At 32.5% G+C, this 23,517-nt stretch overlaps 4 protein-coding genes and 1 long non-coding RNA gene across 6 annotated transcripts in view; 4 read left to right on the top strand and 1 right to left on the bottom strand.

The window, feature by feature from the left end:
• Positions 1-1,239: 1,239 nt before the first annotated feature.
• On the top strand, positions 1,240-3,806 carry LOC102590693 (NAC domain-containing protein 55). Its single transcript, XM_006358415.2, has 3 exons — positions 1,240-1,695; positions 2,206-2,474; positions 2,876-3,806. Exons 1-3 carry the CDS (start codon positions 1,425-1,427, stop codon positions 3,575-3,577), a joined length of 1,242 nt encoding a protein of 413 aa, XP_006358477.1. The 5' UTR covers positions 1,240-1,424; the 3' UTR covers positions 3,578-3,806.
• Positions 3,807-9,782: 5,976 nt separating this feature from the next.
• FIN1 (putative alfin-like transcription factor) lies at positions 9,783-15,653 on the top strand. Of its 2 annotated transcripts, none has more exons than XM_006358414.2 (5): positions 9,783-10,185; positions 10,322-10,354; positions 12,599-12,827; positions 14,908-15,028; positions 15,123-15,653. In XM_006358414.2, exons 1-5 carry the CDS (start codon positions 10,098-10,100, stop codon positions 15,396-15,398), a joined length of 747 nt encoding a protein of 248 aa, XP_006358476.1. In that variant the 5' UTR covers positions 9,783-10,097; the 3' UTR covers positions 15,399-15,653.
• A 657-nt stretch (positions 15,654-16,310) lies between these two features.
• On the bottom strand, positions 16,311-16,967 carry LOC107062832 (uncharacterized). The gene is made up of 2 exons (XR_001474867.1): positions 16,484-16,967; positions 16,311-16,400 (listed from the first exon to the last, which is right to left on the bottom strand). It is a non-coding gene; the product is annotated as an uncharacterized lncRNA (long non-coding RNA).
• A 190-nt stretch (positions 16,968-17,157) lies between these two features.
• Positions 17,158-23,517, top strand: part of LOC102590033 (PHD finger protein Alfin1-like) — a 9,787-nt gene continuing 3,427 nt past the window's right edge. The window contains exons 1-3 of the mRNA XM_006358413.2: positions 17,158-17,507; positions 17,652-17,684; positions 20,297-20,525. Coding sequence (XP_006358475.1) covers positions 17,420-17,507; positions 17,652-17,684; positions 20,297-20,525 — 350 coding nt within the window. The 5' untranslated portion in view covers positions 17,158-17,419. The remainder of the gene's footprint in view (positions 17,508-17,651; positions 17,685-20,296; positions 20,526-23,517) is intronic.
• Positions 20,532-23,407, top strand: LOC102589700 (calmodulin-binding receptor-like cytoplasmic kinase 1). The gene is made up of 5 exons (XM_006358412.2): positions 20,532-21,277; positions 21,400-21,530; positions 21,618-21,714; positions 22,011-22,399; positions 23,139-23,407. Exons 1-4 carry the CDS (start codon positions 21,235-21,237, stop codon positions 22,193-22,195), a joined length of 456 nt encoding a protein of 151 aa, XP_006358474.1. The 5' UTR covers positions 20,532-21,234; the 3' UTR covers positions 22,196-22,399; positions 23,139-23,407.

The raw sequence follows: 23,517 nt of genomic DNA, 5'->3' as shown, positions 1-23,517 counted from the left end.
TAATTGTCTTAATTGTTTAAATCACTAGTTTAGACCGATCGCTGCTTTGGATTAGGCCTCACGTATATTTCACGTGCAAGAGGGGAAAAACAACTAATTTTGCCTTTAATTAGTTCATTTCTCATGTGTGTGCGAGATCATTCTCTTTTACTGATTCATTTCAAGCTCAATAAAGAAATTTCTAATTATATAAGAGATTATTGTATTTCACATAAGAGAAGTAAAAGGACTCACAAACAGTGGCATAGCCACATATGGTAATGGGTGGCTATGAGAAAATTATACGAATTATATGAATAAAAATGTTATCTTCATATGTATATGTATATAATAAATTTTAAATACTTTTAACCAAATTTCTAACTCCATCATTGTTTACAAAGAGTCTTTCACTTTGTATTACCAACTATTATAATACAAATACCAACAATTTAATACTCCTTTGTGTTCATTTTACTTGTTATGATTTTTTTTTGCACGCCACTTAAAAAAATATTAACTATAAAAGTAATTTGATATTAAATTATTTATTTATTTTTAATCTCAATTTAATACAATTGTCTATATCACATTCACACTTAATCTCTCTCTCTCTACATAGTACTCGTAAAGATAAAAACTACTCCATAATTAATTATACCTTAATACAGCTATTTTTAATTAGTATATATGACTAAAATGTAAGCTAGTGTAAAAATGAAAAAGAAATGGAGTGATAGTAGTAAAATGTTGGTAACAAAAATAAGTTAATTAATGTGAGAATTAAGAAAGCTCCAAACCCACCGCTAGCCAAGCTGTCCTATTATTTTGTAGTGTCCTTTTCTCATCTTAACTCAACATCTTCTCATGTAGGGTCTCATCGATAGCTATGTAGATCTTTCTATTAACTCCTCCCCCCCACCCCACCCCTAATCTTCTCTCATAAAATAAATATAATCTCCGCTTTAATTTATATATATATATATATTTTTTTTTTTAATTATTTATTTTGTTTCCCACCCGGTGTCCGGAGCCCACATTGGAGCTCCGACTAAATCCGGATTGCACTCTGCAGGGTTCATTTGGGGGTGGCGCTCCCAGCAGAATTTTCTCTATACCTAGGGCTCAAACCCGAAACCTTTGGTTAAGGGTGAAACACTCCCACCAGTATACCACAACCCATATGTTGGTCACTTTATATATCTATATATGTACCCTCTAGAGTGTATAATTTTTTTAATTAATAAATAAAGACTTTGACTTATTGTGTGCTTGTTTATTATATCTATTTTACACTATCTTTTCTTGTCCACAACTTTCATTTCTCGTACAATAACTCCAGGTAATATAAATGGAGGAAGAAACTCTACCCCTTTTTAGTCTATATATCATTTGAATTCCCTTCATGACAAGTTACTACTACTAAAGTTATAGTAGTATTTTGTATGGCAATTGTCCCTTTTACTACAAACATGAGTCAATCCCAACAACAACATCAACAACAAGATGATGATGATAACATCAACAACACTATTAAAGGAGATGATGATGATGATGATCATGAACATGACATGGTCATGCCTGGTTTTCGATTTCATCCTACTGAGGAAGAACTTGTAGAGTTTTATCTTCGCCGTAAGGTTGAAGGAAAACGTTTTAATGTCGAACTCATCACTTTTCTTGATCTTTATCGCTATGACCCTTGGGAGCTTCCTGGTATATACTTCTATCCATTTTCTCCATCCTCTTTTTTTCTCTTCCAATTTCCAATTTCCAATTTCTTTCTACGTAATAGTATCAGTTAGAAGCAGATTCAGAATTTAAATTTTAACACAAGTTCAATCTTTAAGGTTTTATTAGATTGAATTCATTGAACTTATGTAATTATGAGTTTCATAATTCAATATACTATAGTCTATATCAATCTATAAAAAAAATGCTGGTTTTTAATTGAACTTGTTGAACAAATTGATACATCTCCTTTTAGGTTGTGACGGATGGAGTATGGATTTATCTTAACTCAATACTTTCGATGCAGATCATAATTATTATTATTATTATATATATAAAAATCAAGTAAAACTACAACAAATAGTTTATCTGAATGCTTATTTTTTAAAATATTAAGTTTGAACCCTAGATCCGCCTCTGCTTTTGGGTGCTAGCACATAATTTTTGAAGTTGATTGTATACATAAGTTTGTTTGTGTATTTTGTTTGTTTTTAGCTTTGGCAGCAATTGGAGAGAAGGAATGGTATTTCTATGTGCCAAGAGATAGGAAGTATAGAAATGGAGATAGGCCTAATAGGGTTACAACATCAGGCTATTGGAAGGCTACTGGAGCTGATAGAATGATTAGAACGGAGAATTCGCGGTCGATTGGCCTGAAAAAGACATTGGTTTTCTACTCAGGGAAGGCTCCTAAAGGCATAAGAAGTAGTTGGATTATGAATGAATATCGTCTTCCACATCATGAGACTGAACGCCTACAAAAGGTACTACTATTTAGTATCACAACCTTAATTCACTAGTTTATTCAATATGTCTTAGTTTCAAATGGTTCATTAGAAAACCTAGTTATTCATTCTTCTCTATCTAGAGATCTCATGTTTCTTTGAACATCTCAGAAATATTCCGTCATAATTAGTTAGCATAGTCAAACCAACTCTTACACGAGCTCCCAGACATGGGTAAACTAGGGTCACTTTTGATTCTGCTTTGTCACTCCATAAATGTGTTCAAATTTATTGAGTTTCTTAAATGTCAGACACAAAAACGTCCAACCAATTGAATGAGAATTGACCTCCTCCACTCTTTAAATTCACAGGCACAAAGAGGTCAAATTCCGATTGTTATATAAACTACTAATATGTATTACATTTTTATTTTTTTTCAGGCAGAAATTTCACTTTGTCGTGTCTATAAAAGAGCTGGAGTGGAAGATCATCCATCTCTCCCAAGATCACTTCTAACAACAAGAGCATCATCTTCTTCTTCTTCTAGAGGAACAACTTCCATCAAGAAACAACAAGTACAACAACAAGATTCGTCATTAATCTCTCCATTATACTTAGGACAATCTTCCCAACAACAAATCGATGAAAAATTAAGTACTGAAACAAGTGCAAGTAGCACTAGTACTGATCATCACCACCATCATCATCACCATCATGTTGCTACATCACTCGGGCTCAATTCCCTCTCAAATTCCTACACTAACATCGCGTTAGACCCTATTGGGAGCGCGGTCAACTCATCCCTAAATATCACAACATCTACCTTAACACCTTTCACTTCATTAGTAGCAACAACAAATAATACTGATGATCTCCATAGACTAATCAACTTAGACCAAGTCGTCGCGTTTCATAATAATCAACACCATTTTCATCCTCCTCCTGGTGTTGTACCCCAACAATATCCTCCATTGTTATTGCAACAACCACAATTAGCACCACAATCTTTACTTCATCAGGGATCACTTCCGTCTTCCGCAGCCGCGGCTTTTTCAGACAGATTGTGGGAATGGAATTCAATTAATCAAACAGATGGAAGCTGCAAAGATGATCACTACCAAGACAATAATCCCTTCAAGTAATTTCATGATCATTAAACTGCACATATACAACATATATTATATATCTACTGATATTTTTAATTTTGCTAGCTAGCTAGCTCTATGATCAAATTAAATAATGTGTGTGTGGTATCTTTGTTATTAGGGTTTTGGTTAGTTCTGATTAGCTAGGGTACTATTATTAAGCTATTGTAATCTTTCTAATTACTTTCTGTACTTGATGAAATTAGATATGTGCTAATTAAGTTAGCTCTAAAGTTTAATTCATCTTCGTAGGGTTTGATTTTTAAATTTTATGGGGAGTATGGATGGACCTTTTTTTTTAATTTTATATATAGGATTATAACTTTAATCTAACTTTTCATTAAGTAAGATGAAAAACCAGCTACTACTTTCATGAAGAAATATTTTAGGAATCAAAACAATGTGTCTTGATGTCCCTTTGCTGATTATTCAGGTAGCTGGCCATAGATAAACTATTGATCCCCTCTCGACTCAATTTATGTGATCCACTTTTTTTTAATTTGTCAAAGTATAGCACATGAATTGAGAAAGAGATAGAAGTATTTTTCTATAGATGACACAAAATGACTTTTCCATTTGGTTGTTAAAATTATATAAAAATATTAATTAAAAAAAAATATAAATTGATTGTGATCAAATTCCTACATCCCATGTTACTAAAAAAGAAACTAGACAAAAAAGAAGAAGAAGAAAGAGAAGCAAAAACAAAAGAAAAGAGTTCTGTCTCATGTTACATGCAGATCATGTGAAAAAATTAGCCCATGAAATTATAATTCATCCAATCCGTTTAAGTTTGTGTTGATTATTAGTACGTACCAAAAAATATATATATAAAAAATAAATAAAACAATTAAAACTTAGAAAGAATTAGGCGAATTAAGTTTTGACCCATATTTTAGTTCATTTATGCTCATGTCAATTTCAGTTCAAATAACTATTAGAGGGACAATCCATTTTAATCCGCCTAAATTCAGCATAATCTGTTCATTTGACACCTCTAGACTTACATGCACATAGAAGCTTTAGGAATGAAAATGTATGCAGTCAGTCTGGTTCCAATATACACACTGTTATTCATAAGAATTAATAATGATGCAATTATTGATTCACAGACTTGTGAAGAGACAAAGCTAGAATGCAAAATGTTGGAAAATTAAGGAACACTTGGAGTTGGACCCATAAATATATTTTCACAAGCCAACATCTAAATAGAAGACAAATGCTTAGTGTCAAGATTTGCCTAAATATATAGTTTTGGCAGTAACTAAAAGATTTCATTGTTTAGTAAAAAATCAGTTTTAAAGGTAATTAATTTTTGCTGGTTGTATCCATATATAGCTACATTAATTCTTTGGATTATTATCTGTCCTATTGGTTAGCCTGAAAAGTTTTTTACATATAGATTTGCTATTGACACTACTGCTAAGTGCTGTATAACTTATGAACTATGCTCTTTCACCTATGTTATACTCTATGTTAATTTGGAGATGTCCATGAAGGGAAAATGAATGTTTCGAGCTGAATTTAAACAGGTTAAAATGAATTGAATCAATGAATGAGTTATGGTCCAATCTTTTAATTTTAAGAAATTACTTGCGCTGAGATGAACTAAGTGAAACTAGGTTAAAGCAAAATTTATTTTCTTAAAATTTGTTTAATTACTAAACAAAACTAATATTTTTATTTTTATTTTTTTGTTATACTTATATATAATATACCTAAAAAAAAGAAAATCATTGGGCAGATCAACAGATCAACTTAAGCCAACTTTTGGGCAGATCATTTTAGGCAAATTTGAATGAATTACATTTTCATATCTCAAAGAGAAGTCCATAGAACATAACGTGCATGTTGTGTCAATTTTTTGTGCCCCTATTCAATTCCGCGTGGATATAGCTCGTGCATGTTCTTTGTTTCAACCAATGCTACTTTACACGGCGAAGCTAGTAAGGCTCGAGGGATTTATCTAAATTCTTTTCAACGGAAATTTATATTATTCATATTTGATTAAAATTATATTTTATGTATATTTAATAAATATTAAACCACCGTCAACTTTTTTGTGTGTCTATTTCTTCATAATTTAAATCCCTAGAAGAAAATCATTCTCCAATCTCCGGTCACTAAGTCTCTCTTAATGAATTGTGTGACCAACTCAACTAAAAACTTATTCTCTCCGTCCACTTTTATTTGTCATGTTGCGCTTTTCAAAAGTCAAATTGATTAATTTTTAAAATTAAACTAGATTATATTAATTCGATATTTTGAACAAAAAAATTAGATATTAAAAAACTTTACGAAAAATACTATAAATTGCAATTTTTTACATATCAATATGATGAAAAACTACATCGTAAAATGTTAGTCAAAGTTCTTATAATTTCACTCTAAAAAAACTGTGACAATTAAAAGTGGACGAAGGGAGTACCAATAGTTTCTCACAAACTGCTGTTTAATTGTCAATTTTTTCCTAACTTTTTTTTTTTATGAAATTGCCATCACCAAGGTTTGTCACTCTGATGTCAGGGGTCTGGCTAGACCCTAACTAAAGGGTCAAAAAGTTATAGTGTATCTATAATTCCTAATTGGAGAACTTCATATTTGTTTGCAAAGATGAAATATAATTATAAATGATTAGGCGGCCAAAATAAACTGTAATTTCACATGTTGCAAAGGGAAAAACGTGATTTAGTATGTATGTATATATATTTGCAATGTTAATTTCATTGTTAAGGCATCTTCAAAATTCACCAATAATTGGCGGTCCATCTCACATTCATATAATATATACTATACGATAGATACATCGTGATTGTGCAGCAATAATGCATGTACTGGGATTAAAGTTTATTTAGTAATATTTTATATAAAATTGTAAAGTCAATAATTAGTACTCTACTTCTTCATCTTTAATATGTTTGTCTCGTTTTGATTTGACACAAAATTTAAGAAAAAAATAATAATTAAACTTTGGTATTAAACATGACGTACATGTGAAAAGTTACAATTAAAGAGTTATAAAAAAAACATTTTAAAACTGAATTTAAAAAACAAGTAAAACAAACAAATTGAAACGATATATATAATCTATGACAAGTCAAGAGAAATACGACCCTTTTAATGTCGTCTTATTAGACAGATTCAGAATTTTGAGTTTATGGATTTTGAAGTTTAAAGAAGATAAACTCATTGAACTCTCTATGATAAATTATTTGTACAAATCATGTGAATTTTTGAACTATTAAATTTTGTCGAATCTGAATCTGTAGCTAGAACTCTAACTTCAAAGTTGTAAGCAAATTTGCTGAGATTTTTTTCTTATTAGACGAAAAAATGAGGACTAGGAACTTGAATGTATACATTTAGAATAGAAAAAGTAGAAACATATCTGATATCAAGAAAGCATGTTTGAAGTGTTATAAGAAGTTATAATTAAAAAAAATTAGGATACAATACTTTTAATCTTCAATATTTAAGTCCTATAGATTAAAATTAATTGACAATATATACTTGTATACATATGTATACAGAAATAGCTATGTTTAGAGTTGAACTGGAGCTGATAAAAAAAAGTTCTAGATATTCATTTATGATATGATTATCAGTTATATAGGGGTATGTTATTACACAAAAATGACAACTCATTTTAGAAATAATTTTGAACTCAGTTGTTAGCAGCAATTACAAAACAGACATCAAACATAACCTCTAAGTTACATTAATGTTGTGTTGGTAGTGTCAACATCCCGTCTATGGCAAGGCCCACGAGGGGCTAAAGTAATCTAGGATGGAGTTATGATTGAACATAACACGTGCTTGGTGTACTAAGCTAAAAATAAAGTTGCGTCTTTGCTATCAACTATAACTTTTGGAGACAAAAATACTACTTTGGAGAGCATTTCTCATTCTCAGTAGTAGTAGTTCAGAATTAATAGTGATCATTCAAGTAGTCTGAATGAGTTACACTCTATCCTCTCCAAAGTCCAGATCACATTTTAAAATGTCATTAGATATGTTGTTGAGTTTAATCGCAAACGTAAAAAATGTCGAATAACATATCAAGGAATACTTCAGCTAGATCAGTTCAACAAGTTGCAGAGCAGTAGAATGTACGCACATTTTATCTTACCCCTAAGTTGGAGACTTCAACTAATTTTAGGATAAATTTCACAATTAATCATATAACTTTGATTCTTTTTTCTTTCACTAATAAAGTCATATAGCTATGATTTCGAATATAAAAATCATTACACTTTCACTAACTCACACCAAAATCACAATTGTCGAAAATAAACTTTTCGATGTAATGTTTTTTCTCCACAATAAATATGTATTTATTTTTTATTTTATGTAAATTGCAAGTTATAGTCTATCTCAAGTCCAAATAAAAGAGAAAAAATATCCAAATGGGCCAGCATGGATATAGATGAATCGTTTTCCAAGTCCAATTTGTAGAAAGATATTTGTGATTTTTGTGAGTTAATAAAAGTACCGTGATTTTTATTTTATGTTAGACATTACAATTATGTAATTTTGGTGGAAAAACTAAAAAGTCGTAAGCATATAACCATTAGTGAAATTTTACCCTAATTTTATGCTATCTACTATCTCTCACTATATTGAATAACTCTGTTCACAAAAAAATTAAACATACAAAAATTCACCTCCAATAACAATTTAAACCTAAAACTTTATAATTTCACTAGATAAAACCCTTGAATGTACGTCTGTGATTCGTGAGTGCACAGTAATTTTTTTTAACCCTTTATACTTTATAACTTCAAAAAGGGAGAATTTCGCAAATAGTCACTATAATAAACTTAATTAGGCTCCTTGACTATAGTTTAAGCTGCCTCGTTTGTATAATTCGCGAATGAATTTGTATAATTTGCGAATGAATTTGTATAATTCGCGGGTACTTTTGTATAATTGAGCTATTTTTGTATAAACTTGAAATAGCAAATTTATACAAATACAAACATCTGAACAATAAACCGTTATACAAACTATATTATACAAAATTACATTATACAAAAGTTATACAAATTTCAAATTATACAAACGTGTGAATTATACAAAGTTAAAACCGCAACCCACGTAATTATCACTGAATGTTGATGATGAGTGATAATCAACTAAAATTATAATTATTATAATTAATTAACTAGAGTATATATTTACTTAACCATATAATTTCCCTTTAAAAAAAAAAAGAAGAAAAGAGCGAAGACCTTTCGATAACTAAAATCCAAGTAGTTATCCGTGCTATTTATATCCCCACAACTTTTATTGAAAACAACAAATGTCAAAATCAAAACCTACAAATACAACATCATAGTTCTTTTTTTTTACTCCGTTTACTTTTATTTTAAAAATACTTTTAAAATAAAAATATAACTTTTTTATATTTTATTTTAATATTAATTATTTATTTTTCAAATTATTTTTAAAATCCAACACTACACAGCGATTATAATAGATATTATAATAAATTACTCATATCAATCATTTTTTTTTAAAAATGTTTAAAATTAAAAATGAACAAATAGAGTAACATCTTTTTTCCTAACAAATAAAATAAGAGAATTTTACACAAATCTCATAGTGTTAAGAGCTAATAACATTATATATTTATTCTTTTCCAAATTATAAAAAAAAAAACTCTTAAATTTGGTGTTATTCGGATACATCACGTTTTAATTTTGGTTACATCGCTCAACGTCCCGATACATCACGTATCGATTTTGAATACATCACTTAACGTCTAGATACATCGCTTACATCTTGATTTTGGTGAAATCCAAATACATCACAGATTGTCTCGATTTAAAATACATCGTTCAACGTCTAGATACATTACGTCTCGATTCAAATAGATAATCAATGTCTCGATACATCACATATGTCTCGATACGTTGCGTAAAGTGATGTATCTGAAAATGTGAGAGAATAGAGATTTTTGTAATTTTTTTAAATCATATTTTTTTTTAGAGAATATGGTAAAATAAGTTGGATATGAATGTAATTTTTCCATAAAATATTTTCAAGTTGGAGTACAGTATGATTTTAACTAGAAATAAAAAGACTTTTTACATCAGATTTCTGACAACTTTTTTTTTTTTTACCAGTAGAGTAGTGATGCACAATATCTGTTTTTACCAAAAAACGAACAAAAATTAAAAAAAATAAAGACAGATAAGAATCTAATCAATTTACCAAAAACCCTTTCCCTCTCTTCCCGCTGTTTTGGTCTCATTCTCCTCTTTCTCTCCCTACAATTTCTGCAACTTTACTTCTTACAATTTTCTCATAAAAATCTAAGCTTTTTCTTTATGAAATCTTCATTTTCACTTCACATAGCAAACTAATTTTCAAATTTTGAGCAACATGAAGTGGAAACTTTAGTTCTTGGGGAAAACCCTAATTTATTTCAACCCACTTCTTGTTTTTTTTTTTCAAAGACTCAATTTTTTTCTTCTTGTGGGGTTGTTAGAAATTGCGTGTAGACAAGGGTAGTATGGAAAATTCGGTACCCAGGACTGTAGAAGAAGTATTCAGCGATTTCAAAAGTCGTAGAGCTGCTTTAATTAAAGCCCTTACCACAGGTTTGTAGTTTTGTTTTTTTAATTTTCATGAACTTTTATGGGTTTTTGAGCTTAATTACTTTCTGGGTGTTTCTGAATTTTGTTGGGCTTTGCTAATTTTTTGATATTTTTTTTTAAAAATAAAATAATATTGCAGATGTTGAGAAGTTTTATCAGCAGTGTGATCCTGGTGAGTTTCTGTTGCTCGTTTTTAGATTGGATTGTTGTGGTTCATCAATATTTGCATAGTTGGTGGTTCTGTTTTTATTGAGCTTGAGGTGTATTTCTAAATGTAGTATATTTCTTATAAGCTTTTAATTTTTGGGATTATTGTCTTCATATAAAAAGGTGTTCATGTTCCTACTGTATCTTGGAATTTCATTGTCAAATGTGGTAGAAGTGATTGAGCCACATGATTAGGACTTTGTGACTCTTAACATTTTAGAATTTTATAATTTGCTTCTTGTCCTGTTTTTGTGTCTGTTTTGTAATTTCAATTCCGTTGTTCTAGGGAGTGGCCTAAAACATTTGGTTAGAGCTTTCTGGCTGTTGTCATCATTTTTTTCATTTGTCTTCTTTGGCTTTTATGCAAGAACAGAAAGATCAAATCTTTGTTAAGTAGTTTATTGCTTCAATTGAAAAAGCAATTCTTCTGCATTCTTACTGTATCTTGGAATTTCATTGTCAAATGTGGTAAAAGTGATTAAGCCACTTGATTAGGACTCTGTGACTCTTTAACATTTCAGAATTTTATAATTTGTTTCTTGTCCTGTTTTTGTGTCGGTTTTGTTATTTTGATTTTCTTGTTCCAGGGAGTGGCCTAAAGTTAGAGCTTTCTGACTGTTGATATCATTTTGTCATTTGATGTTCTTCTTTGGCTGTTATGCAGGAATGGAAAGATCGTATCTTTATTAAGTAGTTTATAGCTTCAATTGAAAAAGCAATTCTTCTGCATTTACAACAGAATTATCATGATTTCAAACTGCATTCCAGAACATGAATTGTAAAAGTGAGATCAGTACTTAGAATTTTATGTCATTTACAGTGTTGTCAAAGGCGCGCTTAAGCCTTGAAAAAGAGGCTCCAAACGTGTTGAGGGCTTCGACCGACTTAATGTGCGTTTTAGTGTCATCGTTAAGGCTCTAAGACAAAATTTTCCTTGCAAATGGGTGTTGTCTGAGGAGGCATTTAACAATTGATATTTCACTTTATTGTGAAAATGTTCAATTTCTTTGTCCATAGATTTGTTATTCATGCTTATATTTATTAGTTTTGTACTAATATTTTTATTTTTTTTATGTTTTTTGTATTTTTTTCAATTTGCATCCTTTTTCATTAAAGCCCACGCTTTATTTGTGTTTAAAGCCCCAACGGACCTTAGCTTTTTTGCGCTTTTTGCTTTTGATAAATTGGTCATTTAGTTAGGATGTCAATGTCATAAGTGTTCTCATCGTAATCCTGTGTATCAATTCTCAAGGAAGTAGAGATGGTATCAATTCTCAAGGAAGTAGAGATGTAAAACTTCTTTTATGTAGCAGTGATCATCATTTCTCTATCACAGTGATGCAGTGTCTCCAACCATCATTAATCTTGTTTATGATGTGGGTAAAAGCGCATATGATTGCATATTATTGCAGTGTGAAAGCACTTTGATGTCTCCATGACTTTTTTAATGTAAATGCATGCATTTGCTGTATACGTATTTAAGGTTTCTGGAGGCAGGGTAGTTACAGTGGGTGGATATTATACTGTCACCTTATGATTAATAAATGTTCTTGTCTTTTTTTTTTTCTCTTTCTTGGTAAGTTTTTTTTCTTATTTTGTTTTTTTTGGGGGATTAGGGGTTGGGGGTTGGGGAGATTCTGTTATTTCTGGTCTATGGAAAAACATGGAAATTCTTAGTTTGTATTTGGCAGTTTCAGAGATGTTTTTTTGTGCCAGCACTCGTTAATTGTTTTTGAAGTATTTGATATAGCAGTGAAACATACCGTAACTTTACCCCGAACATTGGACTCCTTTCTTTTATGTGGTGTCTAACTGTTTTTATATATTTTATAATCTCTTTAAAGAACTCTATTTAAAGAACTGGTTTACATTCTTTATTTCATTTTGCTCCCATTTATGGAACTGCTGATTATGACCTTTGTGACGATGTATATCAATAGACTACTCCCTCTCTGTATCAAACAGTTGTGTCAGTCCTTATGATAGTATCTCTCTCTTAAATGTTCTTAGTCCTTCTCTGGAAGTTTTAAGGATATTAGATTTTGCTTTTGTGTTGCATTATTCTTCTCCCCTTTGTTTCCTTGCTTTGAGGCTTGTTGTGTGTTTCCCCTCACTGGATGTTCAATTCTTGTTATTTTAGATCACTTATGCAGATCATTTGTGAATTGTTTATGAAAATTTCTGAATTTAACCATATGTATACTTTCAGAAAAGGAGAACTTGTGTCTCTATGGGCTTCCTAATGAAACATGGGAAGTAAACCTCCCGGTGGAAGAGGTCCCTCCAGAACTTCCGGAACCAGCATTGGGCATAAATTTTGCACGTGATGGAATGCAAGAAAAAGACTGGTTATCACTTGTTGCTGTTCACAGTGATTCATGGCTGCTTTCTGTTGCATTTTACTTTGGTGCAAGGTTTGGGTTCGGCAAGAGTGAAAGGTAAAATAGCATCCACCCTCTTTGCCGTGTCTGTTTGGTAATTTTTGCTCGCATTTCTTTTTATCTTCTGGGGTTTATCTAGTGACATATGTTGGGCTATTTCTTTCCCATAGCAGTTCCCCTCATGCTTCTTAAAATTCATCTCCCCAAGCATTTGGTGCATCCAGAACTTGTATGCTCCATTGATCAATTTTAGGGAGATAAGCTTCTGTGATTGCTGTCCTTTTTTTTTTTCCATAGCTGAGATAATTTTCCATGAAAAATCACTGAAGAAATTTAGTCAACAATCATGTATGAACGTCTCTTTTCCAGCACTGTACTTTCTAACCCATACAGTTAGAGCTCCCTTTTTCCCTTTGATCTCTGTTGAAGAAATAGGTATATGTTTCCTTTTTGTTGTCTTCTTGCTTACCACGTAGTGTTTGACCTGTTTGTTGCCTCTCATTGCGGTATGTTAACCCAGCAATCAATCAATCATGAACTAGGCCTAATCCCAGATAAGGTGGGTTTGATTCCCTTATCTGCTTCATCTCTCCAAGATTCAGTATTTAGAATTCATCATAATTAGACGAGCTTATGCTTGCCGTTAATCTACTCCAATCGTTCTGCTTCACTGACATATTAAGGCTCTTATAGACAGTTGTGACTGATTGATGGTGTTGAGTTTAAAACATCTTTTTCATTCTAAGGATATACTTTATATACAAAAGCACCAAGAAGGTGCAAATATATTGAGTTTATAACAGTAAAACTCTGAAGTATAAGTATTAGCTGTAATTAGGATTACTAAGTTGGAACTCTGGAATGGAGAATTTCTAGCAGTGAGATAATTTGGGCAATATGTAGAAGTCCACCTTCATCCAAAGTTCATTTAGGCAGTGTTTCATATTTTCTGTGTCATGTAAAGATGATAAGATGTACTGATAAGCTGGAGTTGCTTTGAAAGTTGACAACACCATCAAGAGAATTTGGAAGATGATACCTGCAGCCATTTTTTGGAGTATCTGGAATGATAGGAATAGAAGATGCTTTGATGAAATATACAACTACCTACCAATCTCTAAAAGCTAATTGCCTCATGTTTTTGTATAGTTGGTTTATTTATCCCCTCTAGATTCCCCTGGTTCCTTTCTGAACTGTGTCAGCTCCCTGACTCTTAACTAGCAATGTAAAGGAGAGCTGACCCTTTGCTACTGTACTTTTGTAACTATTATGCATCTACTTGATGCCTGCAATATAATAATTACTTCATCAAAAAAAAAAAAGATGTCTTATTTCTTTGTCTTGGTGACCATACTGATGACTTGTTGGAGTGAAATTCCAGACATCTTCCATTTTTAGGTTTCTATAGAATTTGTTTATCATTACCATATAAATATGGAATATAGATTTGCAAAGCCCTTTGTCCTTTCACTATTCTGGAGAAGGTTATTAGGTGCTAGTTATTAGACAAAAGCAGATTCATTTGCATAGTGACATAGTTTGTGGCATCATTGGATCAGATAATATTTGGTTTAGAACCAAGGATGCCTGACATGTTGAGATGCTTACCTTCAGCTGGTGTTTTTGGATATATCATCATTGAATAAAATAGTATGTTGAGTGAACAGTAGTTCAGACATGTTGAGAGATCATTCTGTTATTATTGGCTGTAGCATCATTGAATAAGTTAGTGCTTAGTTGAGTAGGCAAAGAATGTCAAACATGTCGGGACAGCACAAATGCTGTATAATACTTGGAGCAATTTTTGAGTAGCAGGTCTTTTGCCCCTCTTTTATACCCTTGGGTTGTCTACTTTTTGTATCTGCTGCTATTGTAGGTTAGAGAAACTTCTGGATGTGAAACTATGACTGAAATCATTATAAACTGGATTTTATACTGGGAAACTGGTGCATGAGATTCCGTGATCATGTGTACATGTCCAGAAATGTTCAACTTAAATTTGGCTTATATTTTGTCAAGTGTATGGATAGTTTGCCTAGCTAGTCCAATCTCATAAATGTGTCTTCCACTGGTTTAATGGTTATCTGAGATATATTTAGAGAGAATAATTGTTTTATTTTGGAAATCATGTATACAGGAAGAGGCTTTTCCAAATGATAAATGATCTCCCAACAGTGTTTGAAGTTGTTACCGGAGCTGCTAAACAGACACGTGATCCCCCTCACAACAATAGCAACAAAAGCAAATCAAGTGGAAAGGTTCTCATATACTTAACCTAACATATAGAATTACTGTTTTTTTTTTTTCCATTTTGTTTGAGCATATGTTTTCTGCATCCTCTTTGATTTGCAGCCTCGACAGCCAGAGTCCCAACTCAAGGCAGTAAAGGTGTCTCCATCTAAAATGGAGAACGACAGTGGGGAGGAGGAAGAAGAAGAAGAGGATGAACAAGGAGCAACTCTCTGTGGAGCTTGTGGTGATAATTATGCGACTGATGAATTCTGGATTTGCTGTGATATTTGCGAGAGATGGTTCCATGGAAAATGTGTGAAGATCACTCCAGCTAAAGCTGAGCATATCAAGCAGTACAAGTGTCCTAGTTGCAGTAGCAAGAGAGCTAAAGTCTAGAATTTGTGGCAAGAACAATTAAGTGGTGATGTTGGAAGGTGTAGGAGTTTTAGCTCAATTATCAAATGTCAAAAGTTAAATGTTTGCTGATGGAATTGGGATGTCCATTTCATGAACATTTGCTTTCTGTTATCTTGCTTTCGGATTGTGTTTTAGATTAAAAGAAATTGTGCCTGTTATCATCTTGTGTTTGAAGATCCATTTTCACTTTTTACTTTTGTATTTATTATGAGGAATTCCCAAACTTTTGTGATAGTTTTGAGTACCGGAACAACAACCTGCTTAAAACTTATGAAGGTCTATCCTTTATACCAGTCCACCATGACTACAAGCTTTTAATACCCCAATATAGGTTATTCTATCTGCTTCAATATTTTCTTTCTTCATCTTCTACAACAATTCAACAGCTTCAATCACACTGCCATAAGCTGTTAGCATTCCAATCTGCTGCAACAGCTCTCTCAGGAATTTCATCAAACTGTTGCTGTGCAATCTCCAAAGACTAAAACTTTCCATACATACCCATAATCGCATTCCGAATGAACCTACCCAACCATGACCTCTTTTGATAGTAGGTTATAACCTCTGAAAATTGGAATAATCTAAGTGATTGACAGGAAGAACAATCCACGTACCCAGTGAAATCTCACACAATAACATAAACATATTGATATCAAAAGCAAGAACTATAAGAATAACCTAATACACAACTTCTGAATCGTATACGTATGAAAAAAAGAAATTCAGTCTAACTTGATTTATCAAAAAATGTAAAAACTAGTGAAAAAGCTACTCACCTTAATTCAATATTGGAGTTTGTCTTTATACTCAAATCACCGCCTTTGCTATGATTTATTTCATCAGAAGAAATATTTACGCAACCCAATAGGTACACTTGCTCTCTCACATCTATTACAACCTCTTCCCTCTTTCTCTAACTTAATCTCCGCTTTTTCACCAATAAGTTGATTTGCAAAAGTAACAAACAAATAAGTCAAAACCCTGAAAATTAATCCCAAAATTAGTTGGGAACCGTAAATAAAATCACAATAAGATTAATTTTTAGGTTAGCAAATTCAACTTACCATAGCCCAGAAAAAAAGGATGAAGATTGCTTCCGAAGGAACAATGGTGCAATTGAAGCCAACAATTCTTTTGGACTAATTACATGTGTTATCCGCTATCTCTTAAAACTCTCACCCTATCACTCAATTTTTTTTGTTCATCTTTGTATCCAAATCTCATGATTCTCAAATCATTTTTCACGACTATTAAATTAAAGGTATATTTAACTTTTTAAAAATCCTTTATACTTTTCTCATTTGAGTAAAAGTAAAACCTCTTGATAACTATAAAACCCAAATAAGCTATCCGTGGTATTTATATCCCCCAACTTTTATTGGAAACAACAAATGTCAAAATCAAAACCCACAAAACACAAACATCATAGCCTTCTTTTTTTTACACCTCTGTCTCATCATCAAACAAGAAGAAAGAAAAGAAGACAGAAGAATCCCTCTCCATTCTCCAAGGCAAAATCTTCATCCTAAATTCTAGTAATAAAATATTCTCAAGTTGGGAGTATTACTATAATTTAACAACAAATAAAAAGACATTTCACATCAGATTTCTGCCACATTTTTTTTTTGAAAGAACCAATAGATCCAAGTATTCGTACACTAGTGCTACATGTATCTATTTACCAAAAAAAAAAAAACTAAAATAAATGCTGCTGCTAAAACCCTTTCCCCACCACCCCACTTTCCTCTTTCTTCCTGCTGTTCTCTTTCTCTTTCTATATCCGTTTCTTACAATTTCTCTACTTCTCACAGTTTCTCATAAAAAATTGAGTTTTTCTCTTTATGAATCTTCATTTTCACAGTACGTAGCAAACTAATTTTTAAGTTTGGGTAACATGAAGAGGAAACCCTAGTTCTTGGGGGGAAAACCCTAATTTTCTTCAACCCACTTCTTGTTTTTTCTCAAAGACTCAATTTTTTTCTTGTGGGGTTGTTAGAAATATGGAAAATACGGTACCTAGGACTGTAGAAGAAGTATTCAACGATTTCAAAGGTCGTAGAGCTGGTTTAATCAAAGCACTAACTACAGGTTTGTAGTGTTGTTTCCTTTTTTTTTCTTAGAATTTTCATGCACTTTTATGGGGTTTTGAGCATAATTTCTTTCTGGGTGTTTCTGAATTTTGTTGGTTTTGCTAATTATGATGTTCTTGATTTTTTTTAAAAAATTATGCAGATGTCGAGAAGTTTTATCAATCGTGTGATCCTGGTGAGTTTTCTGCTGCTCAGTTTTGATGGATTGTTGTGGTCCATCAATATTTTCACATTTGGTTCTTCTGTGCTATGAGCTTGAGGTGTATTTCTAAATGCAGTATATTTCCTATAGGCTATAGCTTTAAGTTTTCCGGGACTGTTTCTTTATGAGAAAATGATCAAAATGGTCCTTAATGTATGGTCTTTGATTCCATTTGGTCCTTAATGTATGGAGTTGATGGAAATGGTCCTTTATGTATCATAAATTGTGATCAATTTAGTCCTTAACCCTAAAATTTTAATGGCAGCAATTATTTAAAAAAAATTTAAACTAAAATCGCTACACGCGGAGCGATTTCCCATTATTTTTTAAGCAGTCCTCGCCTCGAGAATTTTTAATAAAAAAAATTGAACTTTTTTAAGAAAATGGCTGCTATAGCAGCTATTTCTATTTTTTAAATGCTGCTGGGGCAACGTTGTTAAAAAAATAAAAATCACAACAGCGATTTTAAAGAAAAAAGAAATTTTTTTTTGGACCGGCAGCGATTTTTATGTTTTTTAAAGGAGTAACAGCGTCAATTTTGTCAGAAGAAAATCACTCCGTCAGAAGCGATTTTGCCCTTTTGGTTAAGAAAAAATTGATGTGTCATTTTGGAATTTTTGGAAACAGGGGAAGGAAAGTCTTGAACGAGTGCATCTTTTACATATTCCGTGTATTTTGACGGCAAAATAAAATAAAATATTAATTTTAGGGTTAAGGACCAAATTAATCACAATTTATGATACATAAAGGACCGTTTTCATCAAGTCCATACATTAAGGACCAAATGGAATCAAAGCCATACATTAAGTACCATTTTGATCATTTTCTCGTTTCTTTATACTCCTGTTTTTTCTTTAAATTTCTGTTGTTTTATGTTCCTACTGTATTTTGGAATTTCATTGTCAATTTGGTTGAGTGATTAAGCGACTTGATTAGGACTTTGTGACTCTTATATTCCTATAAGAGTCAAGCTCATATATTTTCCTATAAGGCTATAGCTTTTAATTTCTGGGACTGTTTCTTTATATTCCTGTTTTTTCTTTAAATTTCTGCTGTTTAATGTTCCTAATGTATTTTGGGATTTCATTGTCAATTTGGTAGAGTGATTTAGCAACTTGAATAGGACTTGTGACTTAATATTTCAGAATCTTATAATTTGCTTCTTGTCCCGTCTTTGTGTCAGTTTTGGAACTTCAATGTTGTTTGTCCCAAGGAGTGGCCTAGAACTCATGGTTAGAGCTTTCTGACTGCCTATATAATTTTGTCATTTGATGTTCTTCTTTGGCTGCCATGCAGGAATGGAAAGATCATATCTTTATTAAGTAGTTAATTGTCGCCTTCAATTTTGAAAGAGTAATTTTTCTGCATTTTCAACAGAATTATCATGATCTCAAACTGCATTCCAGAATATGAGTTGTAAAATGAGATCATTACTTAGAATTTTGTGTCATTTAGTGAGAATGTCAATGTCAGAACTGTTCTCGTTGTAGTCTTGATGACTTTTTGTCAATTCTCAAGGAAGAAGAGGTTAGAACTTCTTTTATGTAGCAATGATCATCATTTCTCTATCACAGTGGCAGAGTGTCTCCAACCATTGTTTATCTTGCTTACAGCAACAACAACAACAACATACCCAATATAATCCCACAAGTGGGGTCTTGATCATTTATCTTGTTTATGATGGGTAAAAGTGCATATGATTGGAGTGTTGAAACCACTTTGATGTCTTTATGACATTTTTTATGTTGATGCATTTGGTGTATATACATACTTAAGGTGTCTGGAGGCAGCTTAGTTAAAGTGGGTTGAAGTATGTGTTTTCTTTCCTTTTTTTTCTCTTTCTTGGTAAGTTTTTTTCTCTCTTCTCTTTTTCATTATTCTTTGGGGTTTTGGTGGGTGGGGTGGGGATGGGGGGTAGGAGGTGAGAGTACTGTATTTCTGGTCTGTGAAAAAACAATTTGGAAATCCTTATTTTGCATTTGGCAATTTTAGAGGTGCTTTTCTTGTGCCAGTATTCATTAATTGTTTTTGAAGTATTTGATATAGTAGGGAAACATACCGTGGCTTTATCCCAAGCATTTGATGCATTTCTTTTATGCAGTGTCTAACTGTTTATACTTATTCGACAGTCTCTGTTAAAAACTCTATTTTGAAGAACTGGTTTAAATTCTTTATTTCGTTGCTGTTATTTATTTTGATCCCATTTGCTTAAATGTTCATTGTGACCTTTGTGACAATGATATCGATAGACTACTCCCTCTATATTTCAAACAGTTGTATCGGCCTTTATGACAGTTTATATCTCTCTTTAATGTTTTTAGTCCGATAGATTACACAGTTATTTAAGGTTTCGTAGATAGTTTATTAAAGCCTGGAAGTTGTAAGGATAATTGAGTTTTCTCTTGTGTTGCATCATTCTTATCCCCTTCATTTCACAGCTTGCCCTCTCTTTTTCCTTGTATAGAGGCTTGTTGGGTGTGTTCCTTCATTGGATGTTCAATTCTTGTTTTCTATATAGATCACTTATGCAGATCAATTATGAAGTGTTTATGACAATTTCTGGATTTAACTATGTTTACTTTCAGAAAAGGAGAACTTGTGTCTCTATGGGCTTCCTAATGAAACATGGGAAGTAAACCTCCCTGTAGAGGAGGTGCCTCCAGAACTTCCGGAGCCAGCATTGGGCATAAACTTCGCACGTGATGGAATGCAAGAGAAAGACTGGTTATCACTTGTTGCTGTTCACAGTGATTCATGGCTGCTTTCTGTTGCATTCTACTTTGGCGCACGGTTTGGGTTCGGCAAGAGTGAAAGGTAAAATAAAATCTGTTACCAATAGATTTCACCTTTATCGTTTTAACTGTCTTGCAAACTTGGTCCTACCCATTATATTTTATTTGAATGTGTATGTTTTTCCTGTTTGATGGAAGACATTGGAGGCCTTGGGCTACCTTTTGGCAAATTTAAATTAGTGTTGTGCCATGTGCTTCCCTGCTATTAAATTCTTTGCGGATTTCCCGCCCTCCCTTCTATACTCTGTCTTTGCATTGTATATTAGGTAGATTTTGCTTGATTTCTTTTTATCTATTCAGGGGTGGATCTTGTGGCATAAGTTGAGCTACTTCTTTGCCATAGTTGTTCCCCTCAAGCTGCTTAAAACTCACATTTTTCCCGTTGGAGCTTACTTTTCATTTTTTGTTGAACTCCATGCTTACTAACTGTTGGCTGATGGAGGATTTCCAAGAAGATATTCTTGTCATCAAAGATGTGATCCTCTAAGATGAGAAGATATTCTTCATATCAAGATATGATCCTCTAAGATCTTAGTATAATTGTGGTAATCTAGAATATCATATCTCTGATTCTTTCTCTTAATGTAAAGATTTAGGTGATTCTATTCCACAATCTTTTATGTATATATAAAGCCATGTACATGACATAGAAAAATATGAATGAAATTATTCAATAATCTTATTCCACAATTGGATATGGAGACGACGGAGATGCAAGGTGTTACCTAATTATGCAGTACTATTCTGGTGGTAGTCTTAGGGATATACTTAATGGTATGTTGTCTATTCTTATTTTCTTTTTTTTTCTTCTAAAAACACAAAGGTTCCACATGCTTAATGTAGTTTTATCTCTCTTTCTACAAATGTGTGGATATGTTATAATTTTCTTGATGCAGACCTGACATATGATTGTGCATTAAACACTCTAATTGATGTGTTTGACGGGCTGCATCTAATACATACCCATTTTGAACACGGTCGGATAGTTCATGCTAATTTGAACCCGAAAAATATAGTGCTTGATGAGGTAAGCACCATTCTCAATGATCTAGATCAAAAAAATCATCCCCGTATACCAAAAAACTAAACTTGTATATTAAACATACACCTTCAGGAGTGGAGAGCAGCACTTTGTGATTTCAGCCTCACTCATGAGGTTTCTAAAGACGAGGCAATTTGCCATAGCAACTACGTTGAAAGAGAAGCAAAAGGTAAGAATTTTATGTTTTAATGAAAAACGACCTGTTCAAATTTAGCATGTTAAAAAGTGATTTTCACTTTAATCAATTTAAGATTCTACTAAGATATGAGATATGGCTGTCAGTGAACATGACCATATGGTTGGGGAGAGAAAGAGGTTATGGGTATGATTCTTGGAAAAAGGATTTATTTCAAAACAAATATTAGTCAACAGTTCTTACTATGAGCATTGAATTAGTTGCCTTGCCTTGATCTTCATGCATCTTGGAGTAACCAAAATCTTTTTCGTTTTTTGTTTTCTTGGCAGGTAGGACAGAGGCAACCCATGACAAACAAGCAGCAGAGATATATGCATTGGGAATAATCATGATTGAAGTTTTAACCAAGGAACCAATTGGTGCACAGGAACTTGAAAAAACAGTTAGAAGGAAAATGCAACACAAGGAGTCCATCCGAGCGATGATGGTAGAGCCAATGAATTGCTTGACTTGACTCTCTGGTGCATTAGTAGTGGAAGGATAGATCGGCCTCGAGCTTATGAAGTCTCACACAACCTAAGACGAATCCGAGACTCAAGTGTGTACATGAGAATGGCTAAAGCTGGCGATTTACAATCTGCTGATCCACTAAGCCTTTTCATGTACTGTTATTTGAAATATTCTAGGACATCTTTCCACACCAAATACACTTCGGGAGGTAATCACTTCACTTGTATCCTATTTTGCTTAGACTCTTCAAAATGTTGTTGCACCCGTGTTGGGTCCTCCAAAAGTGCACTATTTTAAAGGATCCAACATGCAGCCCACAATTTGTAAAAGAGTCTCAACAACATAGCTTCTTATATATTTGGGTTTTTCTTGTCTTAGCATTATAAGAGTAACATTTTCTGAGATGTGGTATATTTCACACATTATATAGTTGTTGATATGTATACTCGAGCTACGTTTTGGAACTTGATGATTTACTTTATTTACTTAAAAGGTTTTTAAGAGTACTGTACTAACAAGAAATTTCTCATTAGTGTATCAATGAGTTTGAGTTCTCCTTAAATGAAAAGTTCTTCATATGTCGGAGCTTCTACAGTTTAGCTATTTTCGAATTCAACATATATGGTTTCTCGTAACTAATGATTCAGCAGAAGCCTTACAATAGTGCCAGATTCTTTTGACTTTTGACTTTTAATTTTTTGTTTTAAAATGAGTGTTGACATGGCTTGTTGAATTTTTGTAATGTTAGAATAATACTTTTTCTTGTTTTGAGGCGGAGATTGTAGCTTGTTAAGTTCTCATTCTCCATGACATTTGCCCATTTTAGCACACCAAATATCAGAAGCTGATATATTCTTTTGACTTTTTTTCCGAAGTGATTCTCTCTTCGCCATACAAACCCTGTGTCACTTTCAAGTAAATAATTCTTTGTTGTCAAAATTGTCTAGTTCCATGCTTGGAAATTCTGCGAAAGTTTCGCCTAATGGATCAACATCGTTTAGTTGAACAACTGAAGGATTTGGTAGCCCGTGATATTGACCAAACAGCTCGTCAACACAGCAAATTTGAATCATTTAAAAAGGATGTGATGCATCTCTTGGAGGAACTCGAACTCAGTATGTTATATTATCTGTATAAGAGATGTCCATCATTTGATTGGGCAAGTGAAAGATTTGAAAATCTGAAGGAGGGTCTTAATCTAATTGATATAACAGAGGAAAAGGTATGGAAAAGTTTTATTTCTTTATGGTTTCAGAAATTGCTATACTCTTCTTGTCATGTTTGTCACTTACTTCCGTACTTGTCTTCTTGTGACCCCAAAAAAAA

This window comes from Solanum tuberosum, unplaced genomic scaffold (assembly GCF_000226075.1).
Source record: "Solanum tuberosum cultivar DM 1-3 516 R44 unplaced genomic scaffold, SolTub_3.0 scf00277, whole genome shotgun sequence".
Taxonomy (NCBI): domain Eukaryota; kingdom Viridiplantae; phylum Streptophyta; class Magnoliopsida; order Solanales; family Solanaceae; genus Solanum; species Solanum tuberosum.
Note: the sequence above shows the minus strand (reverse complement) of the source record. Positions and strands in the feature narration are given on the sequence as shown.

Coding starts and splice junctions, on each gene's coding strand:
- FIN1 (XM_006358414.2), top strand. CDS start 10,098: ATGGAAAATTCGGTACCCAGGACTGTAGAAGAAGTATTCAGCGATTTC. Junction 10,355..12,598: donor TTATCAGCAGTGTGATCCTG/GTGAGTTTCTGT, acceptor GTATACTTTCAG/AAAAGGAGAACTTGTGTCTC. Junction 15,029..15,122: donor AAAGCAAATCAAGTGGAAAG/GTTCTCATATAC, acceptor TTTGATTTGCAG/CCTCGACAGCCAGAGTCCCA.
- LOC102589700 (XM_006358412.2), top strand. CDS start 21,235: ATGCAGTACTATTCTGGTGGTAGTCTTAGGGATATACTTAATG. Junction 21,531..21,617: donor AAAATATAGTGCTTGATGAG/GTAAGCACCATT, acceptor ATACACCTTCAG/GAGTGGAGAGCAGCACTTTG. Junction 21,715..22,010: donor CGTTGAAAGAGAAGCAAAAG/GTAAGAATTTTA, acceptor TTTTCTTGGCAG/GTAGGACAGAGGCAACCCAT.
- LOC102590693 (XM_006358415.2), top strand. CDS start 1,425: ATGGCAATTGTCCCTTTTACTACAAACATGAGTCAATCCCAACAACAA. Junction 1,696..2,205: donor TGACCCTTGGGAGCTTCCTG/GTATATACTTCT, acceptor GTTTGTTTTTAG/CTTTGGCAGCAATTGGAGAG. Junction 2,475..2,875: donor AGACTGAACGCCTACAAAAG/GTACTACTATTT, acceptor ATTTTTTTTCAG/GCAGAAATTTCACTTTGTCG.